The 17,222-nt window shown below is 35.0% G+C and overlaps 2 protein-coding genes across 2 annotated transcripts in view; one reads left to right on the forward strand and one right to left on the reverse strand.

Annotated features, from left to right (window-relative positions):
• LOC136026542 (metabotropic glutamate receptor-like) overlaps positions 1-17,222 on the forward strand; it is a 344,543-nt gene extending 327,321 nt beyond the window's left edge. Inside the window, exons 14-16 of the mRNA XM_065703226.1 lie at positions 6,336-6,528; positions 13,432-13,473; positions 16,252-17,222. Coding sequence (XP_065559298.1) covers positions 6,336-6,528; positions 13,432-13,473; positions 16,252-16,391 — 375 coding nt within the window. The 3' untranslated portion in view covers positions 16,392-17,222. The remainder of the gene's footprint in view (positions 1-6,335; positions 6,529-13,431; positions 13,474-16,251) is intronic.
• LOC136026543 (acidic mammalian chitinase-like) lies at positions 10,890-12,236 on the reverse strand. Its single transcript, XM_065703227.1, has one exon. The coding sequence runs from the start codon at positions 12,162-12,164 to the stop codon at positions 10,941-10,943; it is 1,224 nt and encodes a 407-aa protein (XP_065559299.1). The 5' UTR covers positions 12,165-12,236; the 3' UTR covers positions 10,890-10,940.

Here is a 17,222-nt window from a genome sequence, read left to right on the forward strand (position 1 = left end):
AGTTTCGTGAGCACTAAAAACAAGAGCTGCTCCAGCTTCAAATCCGATGTGTCCTCATCAAGAGTCCTCCTCAATGGATCAAAGAACTTAATTTAGTTTCACTACCCTTTTTCTCTAAAAAGAAGAACTAAAAACAAGAACTGCTCCAGCTTCAAATCCGATGTGTCCTCATCAAGAGTCCTCCTCAAGGGATCAAAGAAATTAATTTAGTTTCACTACCCTTTTTCCCTAAAAACAAAAGCTAAAAATAAGAACTGCTCCAGCTTCAAATCCGGAGAGTCCTCATCAAGAGACTAGACCAAATAACTTAATTTATTTTCACTGCCCTTCTTTTCCTAAAAACAAGAACTAAAAACAAGAATTTCTTCAGCTTAAAATACAAACTGTCCTAATAAAGATTCCTCCTCAAGGGATTAAATAAAATAATTCAGTTTCACTACCCGTTTTTCTCTAAGATCAAGAAATGAAAACAGGAACTTCTTCAGCTTCAAATCCTAAGTGTCTTAATCAAGAGTCCTCCTCAAGGGATGAAAGAATTTAACTTAGTTTCACTACCCTTTTTCTCTAAAAAAAGGAACTGCTCCAGCTTCAAATCCGATGTGTCCTCATCAAGAGTCCTACTCAAGGGATCAAAGAACTTAATTTAGTTTCACTAGCCTTTTTCTCTAAAAACAAAAACTAAAAATAAGAACTGCTCCAGCTTCAAATCCGAAGAGTCGTCATCAAGAGACTGGATCAAATAACTTAATTTATTTTCACTGCCCTTTTTTCCTAAGAATAAGAACTAAAAACAAGAATTTCTTCAGCTTAAAATACAAACTGTCCTCATAAAGATTCCTCCTCAAGGGATTAAACAAAATAATTCAGTTTCACTACTCTTTTTTCTCTGAGATCAAGAAATAAAAACAGGAACTTCTTCAGCTTCAAATCCGAAGTGTCTTAATCAAGAGTCTTCCTCAGGGGATGAAAGAACTTAATTTAGTTCCACTACCCTTTTTTCTCTAAAAATAAGAACTAGAAACAAGAACTGCATCAACTTCAAATTCGAAGTGTCCTCATCAAGAGTCCCCCTCAAGGGATCAAAGAACTTAATTTAGTTTTACTACCCTTCTTTCTCAATTTAGGTATGCCTGTGATGATTACTTTTCTGATATTTCCCAAACTTTATTATTTACATTGTGCCAATAGCTATTTAAACATAAAGAAAAAAGTTTTTATATATTAATAACAGTTATTTTAACATACTACATGAGTTCAATTTCATTTGTTACGTTTTTGGATTAAAATGTGGACTAATAATAACTACAGAAGTTCTGGCGCTAATCGCCAATGAGGCGTTAATAACTTCAGTCATTGGCAAGCTGACTGCACACCTCAGATCATGAGATAACTGTATTTTTCCGGAGACAATAAAGCTTATTTCTTGATAAACTTTAGCATCAGAATTACACTTTTTTTTTCTTTTTTTGCCTCATTATAAAAGCACTCACAAAATTTTATTTCACTTCACTCCACCCCTCTAATACTGAAAAAAAAACACATTACTCAATAAGCAATATAAGTGATTTGTTTTAACTACACTTTTAATTTAAATGAATTTTTTATTGTTAAAACGTTGAAGTATTCAAGTTGAGGAATGAAAAACAGCTTTGGATGGACGAAAAGTTATTTTTGCCAATATAAAAACTTTAAAAATACTAGCTTTAAAAGGTTTGCTCATGACCTAAAATATTACCACCGGTTGTATCCTCCCCCTCCCCTATCGGTAACCTGTAGTCTTTTCACGTAGTAGCATACCATCTACAGCATCTACCGGTCATTTATACAATTTTCATTAGCACTGAAATTAGCAATTATGCTCAATTTATTAATTCTAAAATAACCCAACAAGGTATTTGGCAAGAGAAAATTTGCATGAATCTCAAAAAGAGGGAGACATCACAAAACTAGCATTCAATCCTGATAAGCTACTCAACCAAATACAACATATCAGTGTGCCTTTGACCAGAGGTTCCATGCCTATACTTATGAGAAGAGGAAATGTTTTATTTAGAATCTTTCGATAAATGTATATTTTGTTACTACAGAAGATGATAGCAAACCAACGGTCGCAGAGTATTAGAAGAGGGATTATTCCCTCTGAAATTTCAACTGTTAAGGTTCTTCGCAAGTAACTAAAGAGATGTGCCGCAACATAGTGCCGATTTTCACCCTTTTGTGCCAAAGTGTAACCTTTCCATTTCAATAGGATGAGAATGGTGCTGATGGTGCGGTAAATGACCTTCCAAATATGGTTACTCTGTGATCAGAAATAGGTTACAGAAGGTTATGAAAATGATTTTTGAAAAGGGGGAAGTACCAAGCGATTTTAGAAAACCCCGATTAAACCGCTGTATAAGAATGGTGATAAGAGTGTGGTAATTATCGAGACACTAACCTGGTCTGTTTAAGTAGCAAATTAATTTTACTTTTAATAATTATTTTTACTAAATACTAATTCCTAAATTACTAATTATAATACTAATTAAAATAGTTTATTTTTATATTGAGAGATGCTGTAGACACAGTTCTAAGAGTAGAATAGTGCGGTTTTAGAAAGGGTAGAGGATGTGTCGAACAAATTTTCATTTTAGGTTAATAATTAACAAGTGCCTGAGTTATCAAAAACCTTTTGTCTTCAGTCTTATAGATAATGAACAAGCATTCGATTCTGATAATAAAAGAGCTTTAGCAAAGGTTTTATTCTTGTATAGTACACCACACAAATACATTAAAGTGAATGAGGAGAATATGTAGGAGATGTAGGAGATATGTAGGAGAAATGTGGAAAATATGTCTTATCTAGGAGAATAGAACTGCTGCAATTAAGGTAGGATATGAGCTTCGCTACCGGTTTCGTATTAAATCAGGAGTTAAGCAGAAATGTGTTCTATCCCCCTTTATATGGGATATTTTAATGGACTTTGTCTTAAGGAGCACAGAAAAAGCAATGGGAGGTCACAGAATCAAATGAGGCGGAAAAACTTTCCTGGACTTATATTACGCTGAGGATTTAAGTATCGATAAAAATGTGAGCAAAATGAATGAATATTTAGTAGTTTTACGAGTTCAGGGTGCTAGAATAGGCTAGAAAAGTAATTTTAAGAAGACTAAGTTTCTAAGGCTAGGAATAAGTGAAAATAAAAAGGTGACGCTGGGTAGCGAAAGGATTGATCAGGCGGACAGCTTCACTTACTTTGCCAGTATCAAACAGTTCGTGGTAACGAACAGTAGTAAGGAGCGACCCGGCTCAATAGTAAACGAAACGATAAAACACGGAATTTTGATGCAAAGATACATAAAAGAATCGGATTTTTACGCTGATTTTAAATATATAAGTTTCATCAAATTTAGTCTTTGTGATCAAAAGTTACGAGCCTGAGAAATTTGCCTCATTTCAGAAAATAGGGGGAAACATCCTAAAAGTCATAGAATCTTAACGAAAATCACACCATCGCATTCAGCGTATCGGAGAACTTTATTGTAGAAGTTTCAAGCTCTACCTACAAAAATGTGGAATTTCGCATTTTTGCCAGAAGACAAATCACGGATGCGTGTTTATTTGTTTTTTATTTTTTTCTTTTTCCCAGGGGTCATCGTATCGATCAAGTGATTCTAGAATGTCACAACAGGGCTCGTTCTAACGGAAATGAAAAGTTCTAGTGCCCTTTTTAAGTGACCAAAAAATTGGAGGGCACCTAGGCCCCCTCCCAAGCTCATTTTATTCCCAAAGTCAACGGATCAAAATTTTGAAATAGCCATTTTGTTCCGCATAGCCGAAAACCATAACAACTATGTCTTTGGGGATGACTTACTCCCCCACAGTCCCTGGGGGAGAGGCTGCAAGTTACAAACTTTGACCAGTCTTTATATACAGTAATGGTTACTGGGAAGCGTACAGACATTTTCAGGGGGATTTTTTTGGTTTGGGGTGGGGTTGAGGGGAGGGGGCTATGTGGGAGGATCTTTCCTTGGAGGAGTATGTCATGGGGGAAGATAAATTCAATGAAAAGGGCGCGGGATTTTCTAGCATTACTATAAAAAAACAATGAAAAAATAAACATGAAAAAGTTTGTTTAATTGAAAGTAAGGAGTAGCATTAAAACTTAAAACGAACAGAGATTACTACGCATATGAGGGGTTCTAAAAATACTTTAGCATAAAAAAGCGAGGTATTTAGGAGAAGATAAATACCTCACTCTTTATGCTAAAGTATTTTTAGTAATTTAAACTATTTATTCTACGGCCTTTCTGATTCAGGGGTTATTCTTAAAGAATTGGGACAAAATTTAATATTTAAAGAGCGAGGTATTAACGAGGGGAACCCCCTCATATACATAATAAAAATATAAGAATATAAAAGTTTGTTACGTGAGTTAATTCTTAAGTTACGTATAATTTTTACTAATAGAAACGTTCGTTAAAAATTAAAAGTTCTAGTTGCCTTTTTTAAGTAACCAAAAAATTGGAGCGCAACTAGGCCTCCTTCCCTCCCTTATTTCTCGAAATCGTGATCAAAGCTAAGAGAAAGCCATTTAGCCAAAAAAAGAATTAATATGCAAATTTTATTTTAATAATTTATGTGCGGAGAGCCAAATCAAACATGCATTAATTCAAAAACGTCAGAAATTAAATAAAAAAACTAGTTTTTTTTACTGAAAGTAAGGAGCGACATTAAAACTTAAAACGAACAGAAATTACTCCGTATATGAAATGGGTTGTCCCCTCCAATCCCTTGCTCTTTACGCTAAAGTTTTTACTGTTTTAAAAAGTATAATTGTGGCAAAGAGTCAAACTTTAGCGTAAAGAGCGAGGGATTGCGGAGGGGAAAACCCATTTCATATACGGAGTAATTTCTGTTCGTTTTAAGTTTTAATGTCGCTCCTTACTTTCATTTAAAAAAAAAACTAGTTTTTTTTATTTAATTACTAATAAAGACGGTGGGAGCAGTGAATACGTTAAAAGTAGAAGAGTCAAGCCACGGGAAAGTGTTCCACAGTTGAAAAAATTTTGAAGGAATAGGAATATAAGTCTGCAAACCAAGTTAGAATATTGGAAGCTACAGTGATGACAGTGGTCAAATGTGATTGTAAAGCAAGAGTGATTCGAAAAGTGGATAAGGATTTGCTAGATATGTTCGAGAGAAATTGCCTACGGCTTGTTTTGGGTAGCCGTCGGACTAACCATATTTCAAACAGTAGTCTGCACGGAAATTCTGGTTCAATCCTACTTTCAGGGGCTATAATAACAGAAGAGTTGGGATGGATAGGGCAAATCCGCCTCAACCATCATGGAAAACTCCCTTCCCTCATGAAAAATTCCTTCGTGGAAAGATACTCCCACGTAACCCCCTCCCACCCCTCAGACCTTCCCCTACCATAAAAATTCTCCCTGAAAACGTCTTTATGCTTCTCAATGACTAATATTATATGTAAACAATGGGCAAAGTTTATAACTTGCAGCCCTTTCCCCGGGGACTGTGGGGGGTTGAGTCATCCTCAAATACATAGTTATTGGATTTTTCGGCTATGCAGATCAAAATGGCTATCTCAAAATTTTGATTGGGTGACTTTTGGGGGAAATGAGTGTAGGAGGAGGCCTAGTTACCCTCAAATATTTTTGGTCACTTAAAAAGGGCACTAGAACTTTTTATTTCCCATCAAATGAGCCCTCGCCCGATCTTCTACGATCACTGATTGGATACGATCGCCCCCCTGGGGAAAAAACAAACAATTAAACACGTATCTGTAATCTTTCTTGTGGCAAAAAATGCAAAATTCTACATTTTTGTACGTCGGAGTTTGAAACCTCTACATTAGGGTTCTCTGGTATGCTGAATCTGATGCAGTAATTTTCATTAGAATCACCGGATGTTTTGGGGGGTGTATCCCCACTTTTTCAAAAATAGGACAAATTTTCTCAGCATCGTGCCTTTTGATAGATACCATAAAATTTGAGGAATTTTACATCTTCTGGATAAGCATCAAAATTCGATTCTTTTGAATTGAGTCTATTGAATCGTATCTATTTTTATCAAGAGTCATTTTCTTAGAATTTCAGTTACTATTGAGCCGCATCTCTCCTTACTTACAATTCGTTACCACGAACTGCTTAATTAAGTAAAGAGCGACCTCTTTTTTGCTACTTACCCTTCAATCAAATTTATAAACCTGATTCATTTCGAGTAACACTGACTTTCAGTGAATTCGAATCCGCAAAATCCATTGTTTTGATAATAATCTGTTAAAAATCTTAATTCGGAGATGTATACATTGAATAGCTTGTTTTTTTTTCAGATTCAAATAACAACTCTATGCATCGCCATAAGTCTAAGTGCCACAGTGGCTTTGGTGTGTCTTTATTCACCCAAAGTGTATATTATCGTACTGCATCCAGATAAAAACGTACGTAAATTGACTCTCAATGCAGCTACCTACAAGCGCCCACCTGCAGCTGCAATAGCAGCTGCTGTAGCACAAGCTAGCCACGGTAAGTTGTTTATCCTCTTGTATTTGTTTGAAGTTCTCATAGTTCCATCGCAAAACAGGCCTGACTGAGAAAGGTATGTGTGAAAAGAAAATATCTATAGGTTGAGATTGACTTCCTCATGATTGAGCTTAGGTCTAGTAGTAATGTGTCCATAAGAAAGGAGATTGTCCATATGTAGCTACAAAATAGATGAGGGCTGATGACAGGAAGGCTATTAGAGGCTGGAGTAAAAAAAGCATGTCTGAGGGAGAAAGTTACGCTGTCTGCAGGGTGATAGTACAATGATGCTCTTCCACCAATTGTATAGCAGTTGAACCCTACTTTCAAAAACCCAGCAGATAATAAAAGCATTCAAAATGGGGACAAAATTTTGGAATGAAGAAAGAGGGACAGGGAGATGTTTAAGATTTGGAGAAAGAAAGTTAGTACTTTTAGCATAACACCTACAAAAACCATTTCTCTTTAATAATAATTACCATTTCACTTTAACATTACCCATTTCTATTAACATCAATTTTGATTATTTAATTCTGTCCTTGAAAGTTATATAAACAGTAGTTTCCATCAAGCTTTAAAGTCTTAAAAATTACATGTCTATGACTGCTTGTGATATCAACCTAAGAAAATATTTTGCGTAAGATTTTGATCCTTGTGGTACCATTTTTTTTTGTCTTGTTGATCTGAAACTCAAATCAAAAGTACCCAGTGAAATTCATGAAAAAATGACAAAAATTTCACCAAAACCCCATAAATAGAGTCCACCTGACAAGCCTAACCATAAACAAAATAATGCCTAAAATAATAATAATAAAATGGAACTTTTTTATATAATAATAACTATATAACATTATTCCTTAAGTATAAAATAAACGCAGAAGTGATATGTAACACTAAAAAGTTTTAGTGGGTCCTTTCCCAGTCTAATTGCTCAGCTTAAACAGATTACTTTCAAAATTAATTGATATGTTCTAACAATGATAGTAAAAGTACATGTACGTCTCGGGAGAATGAACAGGTACGCCACCTTCATTACCACATGGTTTAAATTTTACGAGACGTTATTTTTTCATTCCTTTGTTAGTGCTACATCAGTACATCTATAATTTGTTTTGTTTCTAAAAAGTTATAAATCCGTAGCCTTTCCACAGAATTCTAGGGAATAGAAGCCTATATGTAACAGCTGGTACATTCGCTTCTAAATTTTGATACTCGAAAGTCAGGGGAAATTTGAGGCTTTGTCCATATTGAAGATTGTGTTGGAATTCTTCTCTAGGTTTAGCTTACGCTCAGTTATTTCTACTTCAGCCTCCCCCTCACTCTGATAAGGTGCAAAGTTGGACGGTAGCCCAAAGGTAAAAACGTGTATATACATGAAAAGTCACTTTCCGAGTTAGATATACCACTAAATTTAGCTGAAAGAGGCGAATGGAATGATGTATGCAAGAATTTCCTAATAAAATCTCCTGTAGATTTTTCTGGAAAAACCACGTATCTGCAGCAATTTGCCCATTCGCCAAAGTTGAAAAATCAACATTTAACTGCACCAGCAAACTTCGGCACGTATTTTAATTACATAATTGAAAGAATACTGTTTAAAACCAATCCTAACTACTTTCCACTTCAATCATGTGCCTAGTGTGGCGCAATGGGTTGGAAAAGTGCCGCAAAACTTGATAAACTTCGTAGACGATTTTCCCAGAATAATGGAAATGAATATAGACGTTTTCACATTTGGAAGGCCGTGGGCTGCTTAGACTCAACATTCGGTAAGCTTTAATTGGACCTAGACATCTTGTTTTCATCGTTCAGATCCCCTTCCAGAGAAAGTTTCTTATCTTTTCAAAATAGTTTTCTCTGTAACCTTTTCCATTTTGTAAACGGCTCTTTCAAATATATTAAACCGAGGAATACGCCTTCTAAAAAAAAATCCCCAATCTCCTGAAGAGCTATCTGATTTCTTTTATTTCAGTATTCATTCTGAATTGAAGATTAAATAAAAAAAAACAAGTTTTTTAACTGAAAGTAAGGAGCGACATTAAAACTTAAAACTAACAGATATTACTCCGTATATGAAAGAAGCTGTTCCCCCTCAACGCCCCACTCTTTACGCCAAAGTTTGACTCTTTCTCTCAACTCTACTTTTTAAAACAGAAAAAACTTTAGCGTAAAGAGTGGGGCGTTGAGGAGGGAACAGCCCCTAGATTAAAGAAAGTGTTTTCAATAATTTTGAATGCTTTCTTCAGACGAGTGAATCTAAATTGAAATCGGTCCGTATACATAACTTCTGCATATAGTAGAAACATTAAAATATTCTCATCTTTTGTGCTGGATTGGAATATGGAGTAACTTGAAAATGATCTTTGAAAACACCCAAGACCGAAAATTTAAAAAAAAAAGTACATTAGTTCATCGCACAGCACTCGTGTTGAACAATTATGCAGGGGTTAGATTCTAAGCTATTTCGAAAAATTCTTTTGTACAGGATGGTACTCTATCATAGGGAAATACTACATTGTCCACAGACACGTACACTGAGTTGGAGGAGGGTCAGGGCAATTCACACATCCCTAAATTTTGAGACCTTTCTTAGTATTTCATCGTAACATTATTATTATGATCGTAACTACGATCCTAATTGTCTATAATCAGTGGCAAAAATATACTATCATGCTGAAGAAGAAGAACAGAGCAAAAATAGTCATGATCTAAAGGCTCCTACCGGACTTTGAAGTGACTGATGTAGGGTGAGAGTGACTTTAAGACTTAAAGTTTATGTTTTCTATGCAAGTTTCGGTACACTATTTTTCTTCAGACCAACAGTTTTAGCGTTTCAACGTAAGACGACAATTATGCTGTCTTTAGCCATCTATTACTACTGCTACCAACTCACTGATGCACCAGTTTACCTGAGGCCAACACAGTTACGTACAGCTTCTCCAGCCATATCTATTCAGAGCCTTCCGTTTTTACCCTCCCAAGAAGTCCCAACTTCTCTTCAATGTTTCCTCACCGCATCCTCCCCCCCCTTCGGTGACGACTTGCTTTCTGTTTGGCCCTAGATGGTTTGCCAACAAGGATGATCTTTCGCAATCTGTAATCCTTCAACCGCAGAACATGTCTTAGCCATCTCAACTTTTCTCTCGCTATAGCCCTAAAGATAGGGACTGAACCATATTTATAGTACATCTTACCGTTTTAAATACAGTCAGTCATGCGGGTACCCAAAAATCCATAGAAAATTTCTCGGGAATTTGCTTTGTATTCTTTTAGATGGAAAGACACGTTAAAACATCGCTAAAAAGGGTTCAAGAAAAGATATTTTTCCGAATTTTTGGAAAATTTTGACATTTTCTAAGAGAAAGCCTAAGCGCTATCTTAATTCTGAATCAGTGAATGGATAAATTTAAAGCTTAAGAAAACAATTATGACAGTATCTTGACTTTTGATGTGAGTTACATCTGTGAGCTTGTCACAACGTCGCTCCTTTCACAAGGAACAAGTAAACCTGTTCACAGGCAACATAGATATGAATTGTTTGGACTACTTAATTGTGAAAGCAACTGGAAAATAAGAAGTTCAAGGTTTAGCTTCCGTATTGATATTAGAAACTTGGGTCAGCATGTGTGGATCGCCGTGCAGAGTTCTAGCCAATCAATAGGTTCATGTGATTTAGACTCCTTTTTCTTCAAAAAGTCCGAAATCTTTTTTTTCTCCTTGGACATAGTCAGCGTAGCCAGTCAATTTTTTCAATTTAATGCAATATTTGATGATGACAATATTAGGTTAGGTTAGATTAGGTTTGGTTAGGTTGGGTTAGCTTAGCCTTTAAAACTCATTGCCAAATTTAACTTAATCTAACCTAATATAACGTAATCTAAACTTACACAATCTAACCTAACTTTAACTGTTACCATCATAGCTTGCATAAGACTGAAAAAGCTGACTCGCAAAGCTAATTGAATCCAAACAAAAGAGTATGGAATTTCAGACATTCACTGGAGAGTTTCAACAGTGTGTCGACCGTGCGTTTGCATGTGCGTGTGTGTGTCTTTGCTTATAACTAGTTTTGAGAACACCTTGTTCCTAGCACATTCTTAGAACAATTTTTTTTTTTTGGTAAGTTCATGGGCAGCCCACAATAATGAGTTAAAACGAAGCAATTTTTCATATTTCTCTATATGCTTGTATATTGTTCAGCAATAGTTCAGCAATCAGCAATACTATCCGACGCTTGTGAATAAAGGAAGTTTGCCTGCAAGGTCAATACTGTATAACTGAAGCCTATTTTGTAAATCTATTTTTAAAAACAAGTTGAATAACTGAAAAATAAAGTAAAATTACCAAAAATAAAGAAAAAGCAATTTAGTTTAATAATATAATTTTATTGCAGCAAGGCTTATATAAAGTTTAATTCACCCAAGTATTTCGAAAATATTTTTAACTGCGTTGATAATTGGAAAGATTCCTTTACCACATTCTCCACGAAAATCATCAGCTTCCATCGCCCAAATCATAATTCCACCTAACTGGTTCATGCCAGCAAAATATGCTTTCTCTGTGGCACTATCAGCGTCGTCATAACAACCCCAGAAGTCATTCAGATGTGCATAAGGCGCCATTGCATCCCAATCAAATATTACTTCAGCACCCTCACTGATTTTACGACATATCTCGGGGTAGCTCATAAAACCTGCTGATTGTGTATACGGTCCAGGTGGGTATAGCTTCGTTATTTCTGCTTTAAGTCCATAATTCAGAGGATCTGCCAATGTATATGTATGTCCGTATGTACTAATACCCAAGGTAAACTTCGATAAAGGTAAATTTTTAGACGAAAGGTATTGAAAGGTGTATGCCCAATTCTTTTTGGCATCATCGCCAGTATCACTTGGCATGGGGTTGAGTGCAGAATGATGATAAGTATACATACCGTCAGCGATGGTATGATAGTCATAGGTCATTACATTAAAATAATCAATATAATTGACAAGTTCAGGTAAATCATATCCAATGTCAAGCAGCATTTCCGCAGCGGGTATGGCAGCAGTTACCAGGAGCTCACTTCGACCCGGTGCTCGCACTACACTTGAGAGTGCCTCTTTTAGCTCTTTTATAAGCAGCACATAATTATCTCTATCTTCAGGCCTGCTACCTTCTCTATGCCCAGGGTACTCCCAATCAACATCAATACCGTCAAAATCAAATCTTATGACATAATCTATGACACTGACGATAAAATGCTGTCTTCCTTCATTTGTTAGACTTAAATTAGAAAATTGAACTGACCCAACATTCCAACCACCGACTGCAAGCAGAAACTTTGCTTCTGGGTTAACTTCTCTCAGTCTAGTAAATCTTCTAAAACTATCCCTCGAAGTGGGTCCACCACCTTCACAATCATTCATATCCAAGTAGGGATCAACAGAAGCCATCACATTAACACCATCAGTCAACCCTGTAAAAGCATATACATAATGGGTGCACAATGTCGGGTCTATTTGGTCAACACCAAAGGCTCCTAGGCTGGCTCTATATGTGGCCCAGGATCCCCAATAGCAAAATAACGCAAGTGAGCACAAGCTTTGTTGTATATATGCAATCAGAATTATTGAAATTATCCACTGTTTGTTGAACATATTTCAGTTCACACCACACACCTTTATTATGTTGCTTTGTAAATACATATAACTTGAACAAAAACTACATAACTTATTTGTTAAGTATACATGATTTGATTTTATCTTATCATTGGGAAAATAGAACTTTCTAAAAATGACGTAAATAAAGATGTCCTTTGATCTTGTTATCATAAAGTTTCATTTGTTTTTTAAAAGAGTTCTGAAAAACTTGCCAAATTTGAAAGTCATCAAAAACAATTATTTTTCTAAGAAATTGCTAGATGACCCTAATCAAGGGGCTATGATAGAAACTAGTTTGTGTACACCAAAGCTATTGAGGAAATTGTAGTACACAGATGAAGAAAAGATTAAATATATTGATGTAACAAAAGTGTTAGTTTCAGGGGCCAAGTTTATTTTAAAGACGGGAGGGGCTACGGAAATATTTAATTCTTCAATGTAGGCTATACAACATTTTTTGGAGGCATATTTTTGGGGGGGGTCTAGCACCAGTCGCTTAGCCAGTTCCATTGCTAGGTTGTATGTAATGTTGAACTTTTCGGTTAACGAGTCAAATTATTTATTGTAAGATACACTCTCATAGGCATATACTAAGCATGATATATTTTTGTCTGTCAATAAGTTATAAAATAGAAAATACTTCAATATTTAAAATTCATCACAAAAAAAAAATTTGTCAACGAGCGCAAAAGTTAGAGCGCATTTGTCAAAATGCATAAGCTACGAATTGTAAAAAAACACTAACAAAACTTTCCAAAATGCTTTGAGAATAACGCCGCGACCTGGAGTAAACCGGTGTCAGTTTTGGAACTTTTACAGTCGCTTCCCTAAGGAGTTAGGATCTAAGAGAAAAAATCTTGGGTTGAGGAGGAGGGTTCAGCCAAATTTCAGGCAAAGTTTGTCACGACGGACAAAAAGGGGGTCAACTTCAAATGCTTTTCCACCAAAAGAGTAAGGCAAGTGGGAATCTCCGTAGATGATTTGTAGTAGTCTCTTCGGAAACTGTTCAATCTTATCACTTTCTTTTTTTTTTCGTAGTGAAATACCAAAAAGAACTTACATATACTGATAGAGACTTTGGTAAATATCCAGATGGGTTTGGTAAATAATTCCTTTAAGGAGAAGATTATAGATGGATGCGCGTACGCAGTACCAAATAAAGTTGTTCCAAAGAAACCTATCTAATGCCCTACTGAGGGGTAAACAATTTTGGGAATCTTTTAATAATCCACCAATTAATTTTAAAACTCCGTCATTCTTTCAGGGCCGGCACTACTATCAAGTCACAAATCTATTGAAGCAGAAGGTAAGAACAAACTCCAGAAATACAATATTAAAATAACTTTTTGTTTTTATATGTTTATTTATTTGATATTTATTTATATATCTTATTTTATATTATTTATTTTATTTATTGGTAATTTTTTATATTTTTTATCTATAATAATTTATTTTAGTGTAAACAATTAAGAAGTACAAGAATGTATTGTTTTATTCACTTTTTTAGGCTAATACTCCTTTTATTGTTATTTATTTTCCAACTAGTGGCATAAGATACAAAGTACAGCAAGAACTTTTGAAATATAGTTGTGATGGACAAAACTCGAATTGTAAACAAACAAACATAGTAAATTTGACTATGGGTTTCAATCAGTAAAACAAACAGGGGAACTATGTCATATTTTGTTTAAGAGGATACTTCTTTCCATGTAGGAACAGGAACAAGACAATTATCATTTATCAGCACTAAAGTAAAAAAAAGAAGTCATTTCCTATTGGCTATTCTTAATTACGTAATGGAAAAGAGTAAAGTAACTTCCACGATACATATGTAATTTCCTATAAACAGTCGTTAATTTGAGAAATTTGAGTCGTTAATTTTTCCGGCAGTACTTCATTTTAGTCAATGTTGCCGCGTTGAACTCGATGACGCTTTTGCCCGTAAGAATTTAAGAATCAACAATAGGTTAGATTGCAAAAAAAAATATCTATTACATTTTTAGGTTGTAGGTTTCTGATTCGCGCCCAGGTTTCTTTTCTTAAAATTTGATGCTCACAGCCAGGGGCGAACCCAGGTAGGGGGGAATAACATGGATACACCCCTCCCCCTCCGAAATTTGGGAAATGTATCCTGTAACTGTCTTAAAAGCTAACCAAATTCATTATGGATGTTATTCCCATTGATGTACAGCAATATAGTCACAACGAGTAGGTACTGTGTGATGAACTTCACACGAGAATTTGTATTTTGTGAAAATGCAGTTGGGAGCAATGCCAGGCGGCTGCCAAGTAAGCCACGTGCCGTTACCATCTTAAACTCCTAAAATTCTTGAATTTAATTTAAATCATGCGCGTGCTTTTTCATGTTTATATAGAAGTCTACGCCCCTGTTTGTTAATTAGTCGTCAATCATTTTGAAATGGAAATTAAAAATACGTTCTTTTACTACCCTGAGAAAAGTAAAATCTTATACGAGGAGTGCCTCAGGTCAGGAACGGCTTAATGGGTTTGCCTTATTATCCATAAACAGGCATGTTTCAGTCAATGTAGAAGACGTTTTGGTGAAACTATCCCACAACAGATGGCAACAGATGATATTATTTTGTAATGACATAGTTAAAGTGCTGTCTCAATAAAGAATGTAGATTCAATTCCAAAAATTTCATTTTTCCTTTTCAACCAGTACTTCTATTCCTCAGTCAAAATATCTATATCCCTCCAAATTTATCGTTGGGCTCGCTCCTGCCCGCTGCTATTATCAAAAACTCCATAGCTGAATATAGAAGTCTTCTTCTTTAAAAATGTAATTAGTAGTTTTTAAGATATACATATTTGTCTAAGTTTTTACTTAACCAATCATTGAACTGCAACTCCGCCCAATAGTAAGCGAAACTAAGAAAAATTGAATTTTTTATAACAATAGATACATCAAAAATTTGCCTAATTTCCGAAAGAGGGTTGAAAAATCCCCAAAAAGTCAAGCAATCTTAATGAAATTTGCACCATTAAATTAAGCATATCCGAGAACTCTAGTATAGATGTTTCAAGCTCCTATCTACAACAATATGGAACTCTGTATTTTTATGAACGGAAATAAAAAGTTCTAGGGCTTTTTCAAGTGACCAAAATGATTCGGAGGCACCTAGCCCCCCTTCTATCTCCATTATTCCCCAAAAAAAAATTATAAGATTACTATTTAACCAAGCATATTTGAAAGGTCCAATAACAACGTTTTTGGTAGCGAAATGACCCTCGAAAGTCCCTGGAGATTTGGTTATAAGCTACACAGTTTGCCCATATTGCTCACATATAGTATTTGCTATTAGGAAATAAACCAAACTTTTTCGGAATAATTTTTTTGCAGGGAGGAGGGATTTTCCATGGAGATGAAAGTTCCTGGGTGTATTTTTCCAGGAGAAATAGTATACTGGGGGGAGAAGATTTTCTGGCATGATCTTAAAAACAATGAAATCTCAAAATTTTGAATTTGGAGTTAATGTATTTAGCTTCAAAATGAGTCACACATATTTTATTAAAACAAGATTGTTAATATATTAGATGGTCTAGAAATGAATTAAAAAAAGAAGTTTTTTCAACTGTAAGTAAGAAGCAACATTAAAACTTAAAACAAACAAAATCTATCCCATATACGATGGGACTGCACCATCCTCACTCCTCGCTCTTTAAACTAAAGTCTTAAAGTTCTTTAAGAATACTTCTCATACAAATTCAATAATCCTTGTGCTTGAGCAGTCTTTCTAATAAAATTATCAGTCTTTCTATAAGATGAGCAGCTCATAAAATGAGCAGTCTTTCTATAAAATTATGACAAAGAATCAAGCTTTAGCGCAAAGAGCGAGGGTTGTTGAAAGGGTAGTCCCCCTCAGACGCGGAATAATTTCCTTTCACTTTAAGTTCAATGTTGTTCCCTACTTTCAGGTCAGAAAACTTGTTTTTTTTTTATCTAATTCAATAAAGTTCATATTCTGCCCTTTTTTTTTAGAATTCCTTCTGTTTTCATAATTCCACTTTAATAAAGTGTGAGAATATGTCCACAAAGTTAACTAATTCTTTTTTTTTTCAGTTGCTGATTCCATGCTGAATGAAAGTGTGAAACTACAAGTGATGCAAACCTTAAATAGTGGACATGTGATTGTGAATAATTTAGCCGAGGAATTAGATAGCCAAACGGAGGGACCTCATGAGGGGACGGTTCTGTTATGATTAAGTCCAATAAAAGTCGGGAAAGAGTGGCTATGAACAAGGTTACGCCTCTACAACTGTTTCAGAAAATTCTGTAATAACTGGAAAGTCTCCATAGCCAAGCCACAAGTTATAAATAATCCATAATTTTATTTTAAGACTGTTTTAAGGTACACAAAACAGATGGCAGTCTTTTCAATGCTCAGGCCATATATATTCCTCAACGTCATAAATAATAAATTAGCATAGATTAAATAAATAGATAAAAAAATCGATGGACCACGAATAAAATACCAAAAATAAAAGATGAATAAAATCAAACAAAAGAAAAACTGAACAAAAACTTTTTTAAATCAACAAAAATATTCGTTAGTAAAATGACCATGAGTGTACTTTAAAACTAGAAATACCGAGTCTACCAACAAATAATTAATTAAATTTTACTGCTTAGACCCAATTAACTTCAACAAATTCAAAAGCTAAAAAAACAATTCGGATAAAATTGAATCCACATACAAAAAAAAACACACACACACAAAGCTGGTGTGAAACATGATTTTTATTCTGAGGAGGGGAACGAAGGGGTATTTCCCTTAGGCATTAGGCTTCATTTTCACTTACAGTGGAGGCGGGGACAAGACTTAGCTAAGCTCGGCTTTTGCAAGTGTAAACTTGTGTAACTTTAGGCATTGATTATGCTTTGGCCATTTCGTTCACAACAATCCAAAAGGGGGTGTATAGCACACTGTACATTTCAAAAGAGAGCGGAAATACTGAAAAATGTGTTTAGGATCTTTTTTTACTATTAAATAAAAAACACAAGTTTTTTCAAATGAAAGTAAGGAGCGACAT

This window comes from Artemia franciscana, chromosome 4, assembly GCF_032884065.1.
Source record: "Artemia franciscana chromosome 4, ASM3288406v1, whole genome shotgun sequence".
In the NCBI taxonomy this organism is placed as follows: Eukaryota; Metazoa; Arthropoda; class Branchiopoda; order Anostraca; family Artemiidae; genus Artemia; species Artemia franciscana.

Coding starts and splice junctions, on each gene's coding strand:
- LOC136026543 (XM_065703227.1), bottom strand. CDS start 12,164: ATGTTCAACAAACAGTGGATAATTTCAATAATTCTGATTGCATATATA.